The 21,009-nt window shown below is 45.1% G+C and overlaps 1 protein-coding gene across 23 annotated transcripts in view; it reads right to left on the bottom strand.

Moving 5' to 3' along the window:
- Window positions 1-21,009, bottom strand: part of TCF7L2 (transcription factor 7 like 2) — a 189,335-nt gene that overhangs the window by 161,585 nt on the left and 6,741 nt on the right. For 12 of the 23 annotated variants that reach the window (XM_054581530.1, XM_054581525.1, XM_054581527.1 and 9 more), the window contains exon 4: window positions 14,654-14,722. The exons of the other annotated variants lie outside the window; for them this stretch is intronic. In XM_054581530.1, the coding sequence (XP_054437505.1) occupies window positions 14,654-14,722 (69 nt within the window). The remainder of the gene's footprint in view (window positions 1-14,653; window positions 14,723-21,009) is intronic. 23 annotated transcript variants of the gene reach the window in all.

Below are 21,009 nucleotides of genomic sequence, written 5' to 3'. Positions count from 1 at the left end.
ATGAGGGAGGCCTGAACTTCTAGAGCCAGGAGACGTTAAAGAAACAATGGCTTCTGTCAAGTCGATTGGGAGAATCAATGTCATTTCTTAACCACCACTGAGAATCAATCATTGGGGACCAGCTCCACTGCACCGGCCTTATCCGAGTTGAAGTGTGAACAGGCCCAAGTGTGCTGTCCACTAGCGGACTCCTTGCTCAGGAGAGCCCCGCAAGAAAGTTCCAGCGAACTGACCTGTGCCATGGGCACAGACTCAACTGCAGACACAGGGCACTTCCTCCCACGGGCGCAGGCACCCGGGGGCCCCAGAGCACTTAGCTACCAATCACAGGTTCCAAAGGTCTCGTCCCTAGTAACCCACTAGGGCTGCTTGTCTTTGAAGCAAATTGGAGGAGGAGGGGGCTGTTACACGCTTATTACAAATTCAGACAAACAATAGCCAGACCACAGCGGCCAAGGAAACTCCCTCGTAAAGAAAGAAGTAAGTGTTATTAGGTTCGCGAGCCAGGAGCCAACCCCCTTGCCTTTCAATAACCAAAAAGGATGCCTTTTAAATCTTTTTTTTTTTTTTTAATGAAGTTCTAGGCAATAGAAATTCAACCAAAGAAGAGAACAGACAGTACAACCAAAAGGCCACAAATTCCTGTCTTGCTGTCGCTAATTTCATGCCCATCAGAAGTTGAATAATTCTACGTCCAGTCTCCCGGATGGGTTTTTTGTCCACCCTCCCCGGGGAGATAAATTTGTCACAGCACAGGCCTGTGCCCCAGCACTCCCCAGAAGGTACTGTGGCCTCCTGACCCCGCCCTCTCATACAGGAGAGTCAACTCAGCACTGGATGATTTGGGGAGGGGGAGCGGGAAAGAAAGACTCAGGCATCCAACACAATCTATCACCAACTTGTCAACTTGGCAAGAGTGTAGTTAACAGTGTTGTCAGGGTGACCAACTGTGCCGGTCTGCCCGGAGCTGACGGCAAGAGTACTAACACCATTAAACCTTTCTCATGTACCAGGCACCGGGCTAAACCCCTCTCAGTCTCACGATGACCCAGAGTAGACAAGTCCTAATACTGACCCACATTTCACAGATGAGAAAACAGGAAACACAGAGCAATTAAGTATTTTGCCCAATTTAAAGTATTCATCTCTAAGTAAAAAGGCGGGGGGGGGGGTGGAAATTAACTACTAGGCTGGCGGCGGAGGTCGGGGGATTGAGCAAAGAAGAAAAAGAGAAAAAAAAATTCGTGGACACTGACAACAGTGTGGTGACTGCTGGGGGGGGGAGTGGGGGGTGGGCAGAAGGGGGTGAAGGGGGGATGAACGGTGTGAGGGAAGGAGGCTTGACTTGGGGGATAAACACACAATAGTGTGCAGATGACGTCTTGTGGAACTGTGTGCGTGAAACCTGTATAATTTGGTCAACTAGTGTTACCCCAATAAATTCAGTAAGAAGGAAAAAATTAAAATAAAAACAAATTTTAAAATGCTGGCTAAAGAAAAGCTCATACTTCATGGGGAAATTCTGACCTGGAAACTAGTTAATGAGGAAAAAATATTTCCTGCCCAAGGAGATGAGAGAAAGGCGGGGGTATCGGTAAATAACAGAACAGAAAGATCAACCACAAGTTGGTCTAGATGTTTCCAAAACAGTCTTTAGAGGCATTCCGTGGGCAACACAGAAAGTGAGAGAAGGGACCCGGGTGGGGAACGTGTGACAGCTGAGGATCCTGACCTATCAGGGAACCCAGGCCCACATAAGATCTCTCACCTCGATGTCCCCAGGCAACGCCACCCTGGGGCTCCCTTTCCTCAGATGCCCGCAGGCCAGCAGCCCCGGCCACTTCGGTCCCCAAGCAGCCGAAGCCATGAGCTGTGATGGCACATGGAAACCACAGACCATGAACCGAACCAGACGTCAGACCGAGAGATAAAAATCCACTCTCATGAAAAAAGAAACGATAACAGAACCGCCGAGACCGAAATCAAAACCAGATCTGCTTTGCATGTGGTGTGTGGTTTTGTGTTTGTACTTTCTACATGTTAGATCATAGGTTCCCGTCACGTGTAAGTCACTGTCAGGCTCCCTTCACTGTGATGCAGACCCAGGCCCCCAAGAGGATCCTGTTGGCCCAAAATTCCAATAAGGGCTGAAGAAGGAAACACCCTCAACTTATTACTATTAAGTCAACAGCTGGCGGCAGGGGCGGGGGTGGTTGGGGGGGTGTCCAACCCAGTCCTCAAAAACAACCATCTTGGTGCTTTTCCTAAATTATTATAAACTGGCCAAATCATGTCAGGAGTAGCACATTTCTGGAAGAATGTATATTAGGATTTATTTTCTAATAGGGATTAACTGGCAAATTTAGCTCCCCTGAAAAGCCACTCAAACAAAATTGGGCTTTTGGGGGGCGGGGCTTGGGAGGGTCCTCTTCCAGAGCATCCTCGCTAGAGAAGTCAAGCCCTGAGTGCCAATTCTTCAGACACAACTGGTTTCACAATTCAGGGCTTCTGTGGGGAGACATATGCCATCAGCTTTCATTCACCATCATGAAAATGTGACATCAGTGACAAGTTTTCTTAAAAAAACACAAAACAAAATAGAGTGCGTGAAGCACATGCTGGTGGTTTGGTAAACACATCCTTTAGCTTAGGGGCAATTTCAAAACTTCCTCTAAGTTCTCTTTCAAGAAAAACGTTTGTATACATTGGGTCAGTGAGTCTTTTTTTTTTAATTAAAAGGGAAATTCTTGGCTTCTTCAACAATGATTAGGAAATAAAAGCTGCTGGACTCCAGAATAAAAACTAAGTGACTCAAGACCAGGAGGAGGAAAACAAGGAGGTTTGTTTCTGATTTTAAGGATAAGAATCAAGTTCAGGACACTGTGACTCCTGAAACACTCCTGAACTGAGCCTTATAGATTCCATATGTCAATAAAGCCCTGATCTAGAATTTGCTACCACAGGGAAGCTCATTTTTTTAATTCCACAGAAAATTATTTTAAGCCAAAGAAGAATGATCTATTTCATTCCTGTATCATATTTTAAGTATTCCTAAGTCTTAGGTTCTAATCAAAAGGATAAAAATTCCCCTTTGTACACATTTCCACAAGATTTCAGCTCTGCTGTTAACACCAGAAAGCAACAATTAATCCAGAAAGCACCCCCCCCCCCCGGGGCCGTGAAAAGACGTACCCGTACCACACACAGGCTGTTTCTACCCACAAAGTGGATGCTTTCTTCTCCCTAAGAGTCTGTTCTCCAGAAATCCCCTTATTCACGGCCTGCCCAACTCACACTGTCTATACCCGCCCCTCGGGAGTATAAATCTGACAAGTGCTTTCAAGCCAAACCAGACAGAACCCCCATAAAACTCAGGGGATGCAAGGGATGTGCCTGCCTTCCTGCAATACAAAGACATTCAGGCTCAGAAGCACATCTCCACGTTTCCTCCGAATCCACTTAATTGCATTACTTACTTGTTCTGAAGGGACTTGGAGGTCTACCGTCGGGCAAGGTCAAATTGAGGGCTAATTGCACGGATGGGTTTTGCTGGAGATGGCCATTCAATTCAGATTCTCAGAATTCAGTGTTGACCCGTTATTATAAAGCCTGAAGTTTTTCTTACCATCCCTTTATTGGTCCTTCAACTGAGTTGAAAGTTAGAGAAAGCCAGAAAGTAAACTCCTAACAAATTGGTCTCTGGGAGAAAAGATGCGCCTGGAATGGACACCAGGTCCCATACCAAGAGCTGTGCCCCAATTACAAAAACACCCTCGGAGCTTTGACCTTCACGTACACCCAGCGATCCCAGTGGTTAGATTTATGGCAGCTGGGGAAAGAGTGCATGACCATGAATTTCTCGGCCGCCCGCTGCCAAGCTCCTCCTGCACGCCAGGCTTTTAAATTCTCCTTTCAACAGCCACCGTCTCCAAGACTAGTCCACGGCACAAAAGAGAAGAAAACCTCCAAACAAAAAAAAAAAAAAAAAAAAACCCTACTCATTGGGGCTCTTCATCGCTCCTCCCAAAATAAAAGGAAGTTAGAAGTCTTCTAAGAACTTCCTAGGCAAAACCAACACTAGAGAAGCAGGGGTAAAAAGTAAAATCATAAATTTTTACATAACATCATAAAACTCCCGGGAATGAAAGCTACTGGGTGAAACTGGGACACAAGGTACTTACAGATCTGAATGACTGAGGTGTGGGAAACAGCAGTTCTTAGCCCTGGAAGTTACTTCTCTAAAGTCCAATGTTGTCATTCACCTAATCAGTATGTACTGAGCGCCTACTACGTACAAAGCTGAGTCAGCCACCAATCAATAGCTTTTTTTAAAAAATAGACATTTTTATTAAATAGCCAAGACCTTCCAAACTTCCAAATGGGCACCGCATCCATATTTCAGAATAATAGTCCCCTCTTCACTGCTTCCCAGTGGAGAATCAAAGGCCCCACAATTATCGATTTAAATTTAGCTGTCCCTTTCCTTTCTGTCTCTCTTTTAAATCATCATTAAACAACAGTGAAGAACATTTCCTCAGCCTCCTGTTACAAGGCTTAGAACAGCCCACGAGGGTGTCAGGGACTGGTAACACAGCAGAGGAACCTCAAATTTCCTTTCTATTTTGGACTGTCAGTAACATTTAGGAAAACCACCTCCTCTCATTTCTGCTTCATGTGTTTTCCTTATTGGTTCATTTACACAGTGCTGCTCTCGCAACAGCAGTCAGTACATCGTTTTGTCATTTCTGCCCTTCCCCGCCATTAGCGCAGGCTGCTGAGACGACACCCCAGCTGCCTCCCGGGGTGGCTTGCAGCGCGGGCTCATCCTTTCCCCCAAGTGGTCCCCCCCTTTGACTAATGTCCACCAGCACTCATACATCATTCCCAAATTGGTCCAAATGAATTAAACACAGCTCTGCTTAACATTACGAGATTTAAATGGATTTTCTCTCTACAGGTCTGCCCCATAATTGGGTTTATCCATCTTGTTGAAGTACAGTTTACACTTGCTAACATCACGCCAATTCAAGCTACATTTTCTGCTCCAGTGGCAGGAGCAAGGCAGATTTGTCATCGGATCATAACAGGTAATTCAAACAACAATTAGTTTGATGACGGCCCGTATGTCAATGTCGGCTCCCAGCAGCCCAGCTCGCACTCGATGTTCTCTGTTCCTCAAGATGAATTGTCTTCACAATTCTTCAATTTCAATCATCAACGATGCTTCCTGAATCAACTTAAAAACTATTGACACAAGACTATCTTTCCTACAGAGCAGCCGCGTCAAAGCCCTGGTAAAAAGAATCCTCCTGCCCGGCTAGGATGGGCTACCAACACACACACATCCACTTTCAAGCCCTGGACAATTTCCGATTTTCAGCCAAAGCTATTTATTCTGGTTATCATCGCAACCTCAAAATTCAGGGAGGCACAAGGTTTGGGAATAGAAAGAAATGAATCTGCCTGGACAGGCTCATCCATCCACAAGCAGTATAACACTTGCTTAATTTTCAGGAAGTACCCTGCAGGAATTCATGACTATTATATCAAAGTCTGACAAAATGTTATGATCCAGTGGGTAACACAACTTCTCACATTTTAAAAAATTTAAAAAGCGTGTGTTGCTTTTAGAAAATCAACTAACCTCCAAGCATTTTGAAAATTAGAAGAAAATCAGATAAATATGAGCCAACCCAACCACCCAACCATGGTTTGAGCAATGCCACAGACATTAAGACAGGGTGCAGATTCATGCACTGAGGGAGAGCTGAAATTAAAATAGGAGATACCTGGGAAGGGACACCAAGTGAACAAAGGAGCTGAAGGTCTATATAAGTATTTGGTTGAATACCAAAAATAAAATTACTATTATTAGTATCACTGGCCTCTTATGTTATGAAAAGGGCTATTCGGAGAAAAATGCAGAAAGCTATCTCTAACACATACCCACCCTGATCTCACATACTCCGTTCCCATTTCTGCCCACCGTGCGTCTTGCCTAAACATATTCACACCCCTTGCTGGACGTGTGGCACGTCCCGGGCATTCATGCACGGTGCTTTATAAAAGATGAGTAAGACACAATCGCAGAAGAGCTTATATTCTAGGCAAATGTTACAAGGACTAGGCAGAATTTTTTAAGTGACATAAGAGAAATGCAAACAGCAACCACCAGGAGTCATAAATCTTGGTTATGCCAGCAAAGATGGTCCAGGTTATCAAATTTATCATGTGTGATGTTCCTGACAGGAAATAAAAAATATACAGTGCATGTCGGGATAAGGCATATTCTAAATCTGCAAGCAAGTACTTCACATAGTGCTCAGGGGCAGGAACAGGAGTCTGTGTTTACCAAGCTCCTGGCCGTGTGCTCCTGCACTGCCCACCTCAGGACACTCCACCCCATTTAAACTCCCAACCACCTTCTGGAAACAGGTACTATCATTACCCCCACTTTACAAGATTAGGAGACTGAGTCTTGGTGGAATTGAGACCCAACCCCAAGTAATCTGACTCCAGAAGCAGGAGCTGAACCACCAACTTCCTCTTGTACCGCCTGTCCCTTTCAATTGCAACTGTAACATCTCAATGGCATAGGCGCACACTTTAAATGGTTCTATTAAAACAATGGTTCTCAACTGGGGCCAAGATGGACACCCCCCCAGGGGACAGTTGCTAAGGTCTAGGGACATATTTGGTTGTCCCATTTTTGTTGCGTGCTGCAGGCATGGAGAGGGTAAGCAAACAGCCTGTAATGCACAGGCCGATGCCCCGCGCAACCGACGGTGGTTTCCAGGCTAGGGGGACCCAGTATAACCCGCTCTTTTCCCAGCTGTGTATCCCTTTCACAACTGGGGCTCTGTGCGGATGCTTCATGGAGTCCACAAATGTTTGTTTGATTCTAATGTTCCTTTTTATAGCATGATAAAGATAGAGAGATATCTAGGGGTGGGCGAAAGTAGGTTTATAGTTGTAACACAAATCTGTAATACCATAATTAATAAATAACACAAGAATAAACTGTTTCACCTACTCACAAATGTAAACCTACTTTTGCCCACCCCTGTAGAGTACAGGTACCTATTTTTAAGCTTTAGGTACTTCCCCCCCCCCCATTTCAGTCTATTACTCATTAAATATTATTCATTAACTATTCAAGGTAAACCATTAAAAAAACAATTTGCAACCACTTATCTGTTTGATCAGGATTTGAAAGCAACCAAACACACGTCCAGAAACAAATTAAGTGCTAAGCTTGATAAGCCTGCAAACGTCAGCTACAACCCACTTAGAAACGTCTGTGCTTAGCTAAACAGCCCCATGATTCTCGGCAACTTTATAAAAAGTAAATGTTAGGAAGTGCAACTTATAAGAGTCACACAGAAGTAAATACTGCCAGCTGACTGTCACAGGTCAGGCCTCCAGGCCACTTGCTGTGGACCGAAAGGGGGACGCATGTGCTTGATAGAACAGTTGCTTTCGCTCTTTCCGGTGTCTAAGCAGGGCTAGCAGACACTCTCTGCATCTTCGCCAGCCCTCTTGCAACTCCAGCAGACTGGGCCCCACGTGCCTCAACATGGTGGAGAATGAACAGATGCAAATATCTCAACTTGTACAAACACAATTAGAACAGATATAAGTTCAATCAATGATATAAGTAAAAACAGCAAAACCAGATTGTTTCATTTTATCTGGCCAATGTAATGCAACTGCTTAGACAAGATGATAACTTCTTGAAAGACAGACAACAACGCCAAATCAGACTCCTGGGTTCTAGTCTTGGCCCTGTTTCCACCGAGATGTGAGACCTCGGATAAACCAACGTGCCTCTTCGCAGTTCCGTTCCTGCACCTTCCAAAACGGGCTCGACCTCCGCAGCACTCCAGGAGTGCACTGGGGCCCAACTGCATCAGCACCCCTTGGGAGTGTTAGAGATGCAGAATCTCAGGCCCCTCCCCGGAACAACTCAACCCAAATCTGCATTTGAGCATGACAGGGAGGTGTGAGCAGCCCTAGGTCGCCTGGTCCCCAAGCTTCAGGCTCCATAGCTCCTAGCTCCGTGTGCACAACAGCAGATTCCCACCTTCACTCACCGGTACTAACTCAGGACAGTTGAACATCCCTGTTTGTAATGTTCTCAAATTAGAGACTCCTGCCATTGAACAGGCATCCTTTAGAACTCTGAACATAACCAGACACTTCTCCCCCAAGGAAAGAGAGTCCAGCTAAAGTAAACAAACAGAAGACTTTACAACAGTTGTTCTCGAAGGAAACGCTGCGCTTTAGATTCAAGAAAAGAGTGGGGAAGGGATAGAGAGTCCTAGACCTCCTAGACTGGCACTCCTCAACCACCTGTGCACAGGAAAACGACCTGGAAAGTTTTTCAGAGACAGGGCTGCCCAGTCCCAACCCCCAGGGACCCAAGGGCAGGTGGGCCGGGCCAGAGCTGGGCCTAAGCATTGGTTCTCCCGCTCCCCCGGGGACTGCAACAGGCAGCCACAGTTGAGAACCGCTGCCCTGGTCTAGTGGTTCTCAAAGTCCTGTCACCAGATGAGGGACATCATGGTTACACGAAAACTTGTTAAAGAGGTCAGTGTCAGGACCCACCCCAGACCTACAGAAGCTGAAACTCTGGAGGGTGGGGCCTTGAGCTGCACCTGGAGGTCAGCTGCCCTGCAGGTGACGCCTGCCCAATAAGACACTGCCCTAGCCCTAATAAATGGGCCTCTCCAAGGGGCGAAACCCAGACTTTCTATTTTTTAGCAACTCCAGGTGATTCCTTTGTATGCAGCCCAGGGAGCTGCTTTAGGAAATCCCTGGATCCTCTTGAGCATTATTTTTGAGCAGACAATAGTTAGCATAAGGCTGTATGGTATAGTCTCTCCCTAGTATGACTGCTGGGGTTTGAATCCTAATTCCCTGATCTCAGGCAAAATACCTCAGGTATCTGTGTCTCCGTTTCCTGGATTACGAAGGGGAATAATGGCAATAATGAGTTTAACTACGTCTTTCAGGTTTTCTTCCATGTTCTTATTAAAAAAAAAAAAAATCAATAAATAATTCACACATAGCACTTAACACTGGACCCAATGCATTCGAACAATTCTATAAGCACAAGCTGCTATTATTATCAGCTATTGTTACTGCCTCTGACCCTAACACCAAGCACATTATTGTCCAAGCTACTCTTGCATAAACAAAGAAACATCTCTTTCTGAGCCATGCAAAAGTACCTGGCTTTCTCCACATACCGTGGATAAGGAAGGGTGTCAAAACCTCATGGGCCCTAAGGGCAGTCTCACCCAAAATGAGAAAAAGTTATCCCAATCGAGTACTTGGCTACCCTTCAATTTTGATTCACCATGTGAAAATAACTGAGCATCCAATAAATGATCAATTGATGGATTTCAGGAGACTCTAGGACAGCAAGTCTCAAATTCTAGTAGGCAGAAAATCAGAACCCTGATTAAAAATGCAACCGTCCAGACTACACCCAAAACCTACTCAATCAGACAACGGGAGTGGGGCGCTCAGAAACCCATTTTTAAAACATCACTAGAAATTAAACTCGGTGACAGCACACTGACTTTTGTCTATTTGGCTCACTGATGAGTTCCCCAGGCACACAGCTGATACACAATAAATACTTTTGAATGAATGAATGAATGAATGAATGAATGAATGGAGTATTCTGAGGTTTGGACTTAAGCTAGACAATCAGGCTAAAACAACACTGTAGCAAGTGAATGAACCTTTTGAATGAGTTAACTGGCATCTGCAGGCTTTGTCAAACTACTGTAACATTTGTCTCTAGCTCACTCTCACTCTCTCTCTCTCTCTCTCTCTCTCTCTCTCATTTATTCTTTGTGAGAAGCAGAAATGAAACCTCACAGACAGGTGTGGCGATGGATCTACAGGAAGAGTGAGAAGTGATAACACCAAGAACTGAGCCTATTTTGGGGAGTTCTCCCACTTATCCCACATTTGCTCCTCAACTAAGACAGCAACTCCTCATGAAAACTGAAAGGCCAGGGAACTTGTGAGGACAGGCTTAGAACACAAGACACTACGATGAGGAACGTGAGCTGGAGGGAAGCCAGGAACCCTCGCAAACATCCTGGTCATACCCATCGGTGCTCATCTCTGGACAGTTTTATCACAAATGCCAAGGGTCTACTTGGTCAAAGAGCTGGACTACAAGACATAGCACCGCAGGAATCATAACAATTTTAAGACGTAGGCAAGTTCACATCCAGGAGTAAGGGGCCAATATGGAGCAGGGACTCTCTCCAGTTTCTATCCTTCAGTCCCTGGTTCCACAAAGCACAAAGGCCCTGGAAGAGGGCCCATGGGCCTTCCTGAATCATGGCAGACGAGTTCTGAGACCAAACAGAAGGGGTAAGCTTTGGTAAAGCTCAGACGGGAACTTGCTAGCCTGACAAGAGGGAAAGCAACACCCACTGCAAAGTCTCCACTGCTCAGCTGTGTAAACAAATAAAATAGTCCATTTCTTCTGGATCCTCTCCTAGTTGTCTTTGTGCGCACACACAAGCATGTGCATGCACACTCACATACAAGCACACACACAAACCACTTTAATCTTAAAATAAAAACAACCAAGAGAGGTCTTCTCCGTTTGTTTTTGCTGCGTGTTTTTTTTTTCCTAAATCACGTCTGACTTGGTGTTAAAATATCAACCTTTGGCCAAAATACTCCTCACACAAAGGCTTAATTGGTTCTGAAGTAGCCCTTCTGAAAACCAAGGGAGGCATCTGTGGGTCCTGACCTTGCTTCCAACCCTGCTCTTGGGGTTGGAATAATGATGAGTAGAGAAGTGTTGGGAGAGTTCTCCTCAGGGAGGCAAGAGAAATGCCTAAACACTGATGCACCATCGCCTGCGGGGCATCCCCGGGAGTCCTCTCTAGTGCGGGTCCCCCCTGTGTCCAGCCTGCAACCCCCCCTCCCAGGTTAATGAGACGGTGGGAGGAGCTCCTAGGAGCTGAGGCCAAAGGCCAAACCATGACATGAAGGGGCTACACTGGACTCGGGGCCAAGTAGCCTTATCTTACTGCTCCTCCTCATAAATATCACTCACATACCTAACAACCACCTGCTAGTACATCTCCATGACAACACTTGAAATCCAGTGTTTAAGTCTCTCTCAAAAGGTCAAGGCAGAGCTAAGCACACACATTACCCCTCGCCTCTCCAAGTCCACTCCTGGGTATGAGCAGACGTAGGTGAGGGTGTTACCAGGGCCTTACTGAAAAAGAGCAGGAAGTTGGAAGCAATCCAAATATCCAAGAACACAGAAAAAAAAACCTACATGCATTGTGGCGTGTTCCTATGTGGAATACTACGCAGCCATTAAAAAGCAGGTTACTGCTCCACAAAGTAATGGGGATAAAAGACATGATGCTGAGTGCAGCCAGACATGAAACTGTATATTCTGTACAATTCCATTTCTAAGAAGCCAAAAACCAGGCAAAAGTAATCAATGACGATGGGTAAAACGAATCCATGATGGGAATTTTTTTGGAGGTGGGGGAAGGCGGAGAACCATGAAGAGAAAGGAGCCACAGACACTTCTGAGGAGCTGGTAATATTCTTTATCGGGGGGGCCAGCAAACTAGTTCATGGACCACACCCAGCCACTGTCTGATTTTATAAAGTTCCACTGGGGCACAGCCACACCTATTCCTTTCAGTACTATTTTGGGGTGCTTTCTCATCACAATGGTGAGGTTGAGTAGTTGTCAGAGATGGTGTGGCTCACCAAGCCTAAAATATTTACTGTCTGGCCCTTTAGAGAAAAAATATTCCAACCCCATTCTATACAACATTGATTTGGGTAATGTTTTTATATGTGAAAATTCATCCACCCACCCCTCCACTAAAGAGCTGAGGACTACACCTCAATAAAACTTTTTAAAAGTCATATAAATAAAGTCAAATAACTATATCTAAAAAGAGATATTTTAATTTTCATTCCATTTATATTTGTGATAACCCTTTAGGGAGAATCATTTTTGTTGCTTGTATCTTTTCAAAACTGAGAAGAGTTGGGAGACTGTCAAAAGTGGGGGCAGACCCCAACGCAGTCATGGATATCATGTCCATACCTTTTACAAGAACATGACACGTCCACAGAAACACTCAGCGTCCATTCATACAAACGGTGAACCTGGCCAAGCCCTGAGATTACAGGAGAGATGGGAAGGGAAAGGGGTATGAAACTCATGTGATACATGGTATCATACTTCTCGAGGTTATTTTAGGATATAGCTTAGGAGAGCAACAAGCTCAGCTCATATTGAAATACAGTATTTATTAAGGTTAAACAGGTTTAAGCTTCCAGGGAAAAAACTTCGGCCTGGACCATCAAGTTGATTTAAGCATTAAACTGGAGAACAGAGCCAAGGGAAATGTCTACTGCTCACCGAAGCAAGGCCACCCTCTCCTCTAACCCCCACCCCGGCGCTGAGCTACCATGTGCCTTGGGAACCATTTTTTTGTGTCTGAGGTTTCCTCTTTTCTCCCTGTGCTGCTTTTGTTTTGTTTTTTGCCATTTATCCTTTGATGATCAAACTAGAATTACAGCGAGCTGCCATTTGGCTTGGCCTCATCCTGGTCCATCCAGCAGGGCAGGGGGGAGAATGAACGCTGAAAGCATGCCGGTGCTGGGTCTCTAATAAAATGTCTCTCTGTTTGCCCACACGGGCATCAAGCCTTAGCAAATAGAAGCAGGAGAGAACAATACTACCTGTTCATGGAGGAATAGTAATGGTTTCAGTCCTCCAAACAATGAGCTCTGTAATTTACTCCATCTTCCTCCTGAGAAAGAGCTTCCCATGGCCTGCCCCGTGCCAGGTGGTTTGGAGAAAAGACGAGCTGCTCGGCCTAACAAGGGACGCTTCAGCCCCGGGTGTAAAGACACAACAGCTGGTCTGGTCTCGGCTGGTCTCCCAGTGACATGGCCCCAGCCAGCCTTTCCACACCAAGATAGGGATCACTGTGCTATTCAATCTCAACAATTCCCACACCCTGGGCAACAGGGTTTTCCAGCACTCCCCGAGATAGAGTAGGCCTGGGGACACTGTCTGTCCATCTATCCATTCATCAGGAGTTAGGGTTTAGGCATGTTCTCTAAGCAAACCCTGAATCTAGACCACTTTCTGGGAGCAAGACTTACTGTGCCATTAATCGGAAGGGAAAAGGGTTCACCCGGAAGTGTGGCAGCAAGAAAAATTGTAGCATCAAACGAAAGATGCCAGTCTTGAAAATATTTGGGGGTTAAGGAGTAAACTCAAGGTTGCACTTTGCCCTCAAATACACGCAGAGGTCAGCCTGCACAACTTTGAAAGTCGCTGAAATATTTTTAAAGTTACCGTCTCCTTGAAATGAGTACAAAAATATTAGGGATCCACCAAATAAAGATGTCTGCTGAGTCATAGTTTCCCCTGGTGAAATGATGCACAAGTTACCTGGGGCAAACAGCCATTTGAAAGTCTTATCCCGGAAGATGCAAATATGAAGCAGCAGAGATACCAAGAGGCCATGTGGCTGGGGTTCCACGAGGCCACATGCACAGAACACAAGTTATCTGAAAAGGTAACTACAAGGCAGAGAACGATGGAACAGGAAAATCACTTCACCAACCAACATCAACCTCTAAAAAGACCCGAGGGCCAGACTTGAACACTGCAGCAACCGGTTTCAAAAGTCTCCCTTCAAAGGGTTAAACCAGAAGATTCAAGAAGTTTCAGTCCTATTAGTTACACCATGAGGTCCATCCATCCTGGCAAAGCCAGGCAAGGCCAGGCAGACAGACGAAAATCGTATTAGTCGGCTCGCCCTCCACTACTGCATTCTGTTGGCATCAGTTCAGCTCTGAGTCTATATTAGTGCATGATTTGTTTAGCCTTTGGATTTAAGAGAATGGAAGTACTACGTGAGCAGGAAACAGGACACTCATCAGAAGCTGGGATCTGTCGCCTTTCCCTTCCAGCACTGTTAGTGTCATATATCAACAGGCCCAGGAGAAATCAACATTTCAGGACAATCAGGTCAAAAGTGATATTCTTAGCACCACTTAACATGATTTTGATCCACCGGAAACAACTCTCTGGCCGTCACACAGCCTCCTCTCCCATCTCCCCCCTTCCCTCTTCCCATTCACTTTCTGTCGCTTCATTTTACTCCTAATTTAAGACCCCTCTCTAAGCAAAACAACAGTAGCCAAGCTGGGGTCTGTGTGCCCATTATGCCTGAACAAGAGACTCTTCACAAAACAACACAGGCTTCTCTTTCTTTCCATATCTTTAAATCATTTTAGCAGCATTTCTTCTGCTCTTGTTCATCCTTTGCTTCCCACCTCCCCCAATGAATCAGCCACCATCACCACCATCATCACCACCATCGTCATCCTCACCACGGTCATCATTACCACCGTCATCACCACCAGCACCAGCACCATCATTACCATCACCACCAACATCATCATCATCATCATCATCATCATCATCGACATCATCATCATCATCATCATCACCATCACCATCATCATCTAGGTGGGGGGAAGGGGTGGAGAAAAAAAAGACACAAGAGACCTACATATTGACAATTCAAGCTTCAGGATCTGTGGCATTTCCTACCTGAATTGCAATCTGGTGTTCAATCGTTTTGTACGCAGAGTAATGTGTGCTCCCGGACTGAAAATGGAGCTGTAGAAAGAAACCAAATCAAAGCGTTCTGCTTATGTCACAAACTACAAGGCAACATCTTAAGCAGTTTATGAATAGCAGACAAACCTTCCTAGATTGAACTGCAGCCTTGGCATTCAATCAAGACCTGTGTATTTTTATTTGTTGCTATGGATAAGATGATCATAATAATCTAAGGTAAAGTCAAAAAAAAAAAAAAAAGCCCTATTCAATAAGCAAAAAGGGAGTGGGGAGGGGGCCAGGAGTGAGAATCAATAACATGAAAAGGAAAGACGGATGCCCATTAAGACATAAAGGAAGCCAGTGTGCTGAGCAGGATGCTGCAGAAAAATTAACCGTGCTGCAAAAAAGTCATCAGAATTGCAACATGTAGGCAAGAGGAAGAGATTATGAGAGGAAGAATTACGAGAAGCCACAAGGCTGCCACAGGTATACAAGCCCCCGACAGTTCTAGTAACTGGCTCTGGCTCTCAAACGCAATTCTGTTTTAGGGAAAACAAACGTGTCAGGCAGAATTCAGGGGCCACCCCACGCCTTAGACATTCTTTCACAATGACTAAGCGACGTGGCCCAGGACAGTTCGGTGGCCCGCACGCTAGGTGTCCACACTTCCCCAAAGAGGGAGCCAACCACTGTCAAATAGCCACCAAGTTTTCTAAAGAAAGACCACCACCCCCTCGGTGGCCACTGAGTGAACGTCCACCCTGGTTCATCAGACTCTGCACAGCAAAATATGTATCAAAATCTCTCCAGGACTTTCCCTCTGAAGTCCCATCAAAGAAGTGCTATCCCCGAATAGAAAGGGATACCAAGAGTCCTCATCAGGCAGCGCTTGTTAATCTTGGGATCCTACCAATTGGGAAAACAAACACCATCTGCTGATTTCTTTCATAAACAACACAACAGTCACTAAAGGATCTCAACAGTACCTGAAAATGCATTTTAGTTTGCCATTCACGCACAAAGGATGAAGAATCAGATGGTCCTAAGAAATTGCTGCCCATCCCCCTCTTAGCAATAGGCCAATCAGTGGTGTTGCCAAACACAGATTGGTTTCATTATAACAAACTATTGCTATCACTACTACTATACTGTTACTAGCAACATTACCAAAACACTTCTGTATAGCTAAGCGTAACCTAGCCTGCAAGGGTTTTAGGTCCATTAGTGTGTATCTTACTCCCTGCCAGAAAAATTATTCAGCCCATAAAAAAGAAAAGGGGCGGAGGGGGTCACATAAGAGCTTTTGAACCAACTCAAAATAAACACAACGCAGTAGTAGTCAAATTTTAAAAACCAGTCTAAAGCCATATTGTTCATGGCATAAGGCTGGAAGTTCCCAATGTAGGATACAGTGGGTTCTGGGAGCATTTTATCTGTCACAAATAAACAAAAATACCTCCTGTATATGAGTCTGCCTGCCCCAGAGCGTATTAATCAAAATTAAAGAGGGCACAATAAAGGTGGGCCCCAAAAAAGTATTTGTTCACCTGTCAAAGCAGCCATAAACCATATTCCGTTAAAAAAAAAAAAAAAAGCCAAGGTGAACGCTGAGCAGTCGAAGACATGCCCCCCATGCACAAAGCCCCCCCCACCCGCACACACACACTCAGAAGCATGCCACCTAAAGTGGACTGCTGAAAAAGAAAATGGAAGTTGCACTCTTTGCTCCCCTGTCCTTTTTGTGAAAACTGCCCGTCAGTAAGCGGAGATTGCACTAATTACTGTGACAATTCTGCATCGTGTTAAAACAACTTTTGTGCCAGAGACAGGTTCCTCCGCGAGTTTGGAATTCTTGGCTGGAGAGTGGCTCTTGTCTGGAGGGGGGGGGGGTTCTCCTTCTAAGCAGAGAAGGCAACACTAACAACGCGTCCCCCTTCTCAGCGGGTTTTATTCTCCTCTTTTGCCTGGTTCAGAGCTTACTGGAAACTTGTCCAGGCTTTGCTTCCCACAGACCCTGCGGAGCCCTAGGCGATCTGCACTCAGGGTAACCACAGGAATCTCATATTGTCAATTAAAATTGAATGGACACCTGATAACTAAGTATAGGTCGTGGAAACAAAATTTCATATAATCACAGCCTTATGAATGCATTAATGAAACTGTGGCTAATCCAAATTCAATTTTCACTTGTCGGGTTCCATTCTTAATCCTGGCGTTCATCACCACCCAAATAACAACACAACCCAGAGAGAAGGCTGCAATTAAACAGTAAAATGCAGCTGCAAAGTCCTGAAGACTCAAGTAGGACAAAGTTAATTTAACCTTCACACACGCCATCCTAACACCCCCAAACAATATCACTCCCCTCCTCAGGTGTCCAGCCACACAGAATAGCCTCCACCAGCTCATAAATACCCACAGCACAAGCTCCAAGGAGCCTTCCCTCCCAGCCAGTAACGACTGTGCTGGAGCAATTTTGAGCTCAACTTCCCCCAGCTACTGCAAAGAAGCCTTAACTATTTTCTTGTTTCTTCCAGCCCTTCTTTTTCCAAATACTCCTTCCTAAAACAAATTTTTCAACTGCTTTTTTCCTTCCCTGTAAAACAGGAAGATGCCTGTTCATTACAGTCTAGCTTTTTAAGACAAAGGTAAAATGCAAGGACCCTGTAAAAACTTGGCATTCTGAACTGGAACAAGACATGAGACCGCTGGTTGGTCCTCCGCTTTTTGGGAGAGGTGGGAAGGCTGAGAGACCCGGGACAAAGCACAGGGCCAGCAGAGGCTCACTTATCTCAGGTTAAGAACCAGGTTCCCACAATCCTCAACCCTGGGGACCGCCCTGCTATTGGTCGCCTGTGGCACCCACGTCACTCACCTCCTCGTCCAGCAATGGTGGCTGTTACACCCTGGCCATGCAACAGGCAGACCCTCCGCATGGCACTTCCCTCCCAGGGGTGTCACCCAAAGCGACCTCCAAGGCACTTTCCATTTCATTCCCTCCAGTGAAACTTCAACAAAATAAACCTTCCCTTCCTGTGTTTGTTTATGGCGGCCAAGCCCACCCACTCATTGTAACACCCAAGGTGACCCAGCCCTCCCCTGTCCAGAGGAAGCACCAGGAAGGTGCTGGACAAAGGTGTGCTCCACTCTCCAGCAACAGGAAAGCCAACATGTTACGGTTGACCGCTTCCCCTATTATCGGCCTATCTTGATGTCTTATTGTAGTTCTAATCACTACTACTGGCCCTAGGTGTCTCGTATACCAGACATCAGAGATTTCCAGAGATGGGAGGAAAGGGAACAGGCTTCTACAACCAGAGATGTCATCCTCAAAGGCAACTAGAACAACGGAAACCCTTTTTTTGGCCTTTCCAGCTGTAAGTACATTCCCAATGTGATGAAAATTAATTTTTGATGCCTGTTCATTCCACTGAAGTGGGAAGGGGTGGGGCATTTGCTTTATTTTCAGCTTAATGAATCACTTCACTTTGTTTATTAAAAATAATAATAAAAAATCCAGATTCATTTCCTACTAGGTTTTGATTTTTCGGTCCACTTTCCTTCCTTTTCACCCTGTAACTAACTCCCATTATGGCCCACTTGAAGTTTAATTTCCATGCCATTAGCTTAAAACACAGAACACTTTAAAAAAAAAAAAAAAAAAGGATACTTAAGACTTTTTCTTTCATCATCAGTTATTTTCAGGACAGGAACAGCACCCCTATGTTAGGAGCCTCTTCCTTTTAAGGAGAAATAAACTTCTGATCAGGACTTTGGGCTACTGCCTGCCCTTTTCAAAAGTGTCGAGGGAGGGGGCCTCTGACTGCCCCCTGGGAAGGCAAGACCAGCACCGACTGGCAGGTACGTGGGCTTAAGCATTCCTGCAAAGACCTAGACACCGGAACACCCAGACCATCCTAAAACAACACCTTAAACAAAGGCATCTCTTTCCACTTCCCAGCATCCACCAGAAATCCTGCTGCAACAAAACGCATGCCTTAAGACACAAGAACAACCTCTCCCACTGTCTCCATGTTCCATCAAATGTCTATTTACCCTCATTAATTTCTTTCTTTTCTTTTTCCTCAACCTGAAACCATCAGCTATGAGTCAGAGAGGATCATTAACTTTTACAGCTTCCACACACATCCACCTACTCACATTGGGGGAAAGAAGTATTGACTTGCAACATTGCCCGAGACCAAAAATCCTGTAAGAAGAAAAAGAGGGGAAAAAATTGCTTCAAGAAAGTTACATCCATAGGTCTATGGGGGGATGCTACACATTCATTGTTTTTCCACTTTGGGCTGCAATCTCTTGCAAAATAGAAAAGAAAGAAAGAAATATTGAAGTTGAACTTGGTGATCGGCATTTCTGGGTTGGTTTTTGGGGTTTTTTTTTTTAAGAAAAACTAGACGATTTTCTTTAAACGTTAAAACAAAGTTTTTAAACTGCTCGGGGCGGTGGGGGGCGGGGGGTTATAAAGTGAATTAAGTTTCCTGCTCCCGAACAATACACATTTCCAGCACACAAAAACACGCAGGCTCTAGTACTGAGACACGTTCCTAACACAGCATTTTCATTAAAAGTTGCTACACTAACACTCTTAAAACGATGCCCCCATCATTACTCCACTTAGCAGTCACAGTGCTGCAACTCATAACGAATTAATTTGCATTAATGTGGGTTTCATGTGTCCTTCCCTGGGTATGCCATTGTGATTCAGGCTTAATAAAACTGACACGACAGTAACACGGTGCCTTTTATTTCACTTCCTAAAACAAACCAACCCACCCCAAGACCCACACAAATCCTCTCGATTTTTAAAGCATTTTACTAATATATTTAGTACATCATAATTGGCCCAGCACGCTGGATCCTAGTTATCTTCTCAGTAAATATTTATAGCATCACTCTTTCCCATTCATTCTGCATTTTCTTAGAGAATCTCACTGTAGCCTACATCTGCAATTCATTGACTTTACAATTTACCACATGTTGGGATGGGAGAGGTCTTAGCTCCATTTGAATCACTACACAAATATGCAAGTGATTTATCGGTTTCAAACTGAAGACTGCAAGAGAAGGACTCCACTTTTCCTGAACATTACTTCTTCTGGCAGACCATGAACAATTACAGTTCGTACTAATTAAGCTCTGTAAATGTGCTGTGCCCCGCTAATGCCTACCAGGCCTCAAATTTATTTTCATGATGCCAAACTTTAGTGAGCAATTTTAACTCCTTCAGAGCTGCTCCCACTAATAATAGCCATTCCTTCCCCCTTTAGGCTGAGCCGTTTGGGGCTGCTTCTCGACCAAAAAAAAAAAAAAAAAAGAATAAAATATAACGGGCTGAATTACCAGCCTGAAATCAGATGTGCCTAAGGAAGGAAAAGCTATCCTGGGAAAACCGAAGAACACCAGGGCTGATAACCCGTTCAAAGATCCCACAGCCCCATCTTTGTAATGAGCTGTTAAGGGATTCATATCTGTCCCGGAGGGCTAGTAAGTTTCTGCATTCCATTGATTAGAAAATAAAACCTTTCAGCCTCGGTCTTTAAGTTTCGGTCGGATGGAGAGAAGTATCCCGCCAGAAATGACGAGCCATCAGCCCCCCTCAAGTTTCCCACACACTCAGAACCCCGCGCCCCTTTACCATGTGGTCAGCTTGTAACACCCAGAACAGGGCGCATTTAAAAACTAAATTAAAATCGGCCACATAATTGGCCGTTGAGACCTCATAGGGGGGTCCTGACCACAAGCGCCCCCCGCCCCCCGGTCGTCACACAGTAACTGAGAGGAAACATGTCTGTTGCCAGATCCTCACTTTGGGTGAGGAGTGGACTGGAACCAGTCTCTGCTGAGCAAAGCAATAATACAGTTTCCAACAGCACCGCCCCCCCACCACGGTCCTCCCACCTCCCGTAAGAAATTCCCAATCCCCAGTTTCGATCAAGACATTCCCCAAACCCAAATCTGTGTCCCATCTTCTTATACTTTCCTATTCCTAGTCCCGCATCTTTTCTGCCTCCCTGGGGGACATTTCTGTGCTGCCACCCCCAGACACCAGTGCACTTTTCCCAAATGAGTGGCCATCCCATCCCCAACATAAATCTGAGCTGTTCCTTCTCATCTATTACTTTCTTTCAATCGGCTCTCCTCACTCTCTTGGAAAAAAAAAAAAAAAAAACCTTCCCGTTAACTAGTACATTAGGCAACATGTGTATTTTCCCTTCCAGCTCAGTGGAACATCATATAAATTACAGAGCAGTCTCCCCTATCAGGTTTCTCTAAGTATTCTGGGAAATATGCACAATATAGGCAACATAGTCTTAAAAAAAAAA

Source organism: Pteronotus mesoamericanus, unplaced genomic scaffold, assembly GCF_021234165.1.
Source record: "Pteronotus mesoamericanus isolate MK-2021 breed Mesoamerican mustached bat unplaced genomic scaffold, CSHL_Meso_final contig_657, whole genome shotgun sequence".
NCBI classification, from domain to species: domain Eukaryota; kingdom Metazoa; phylum Chordata; class Mammalia; order Chiroptera; family Mormoopidae; genus Pteronotus; species Pteronotus mesoamericanus.
The sequence above is the reverse complement of the archived record's forward strand: the minus strand, read 5'-3'. Positions and strand labels throughout refer to the sequence as shown.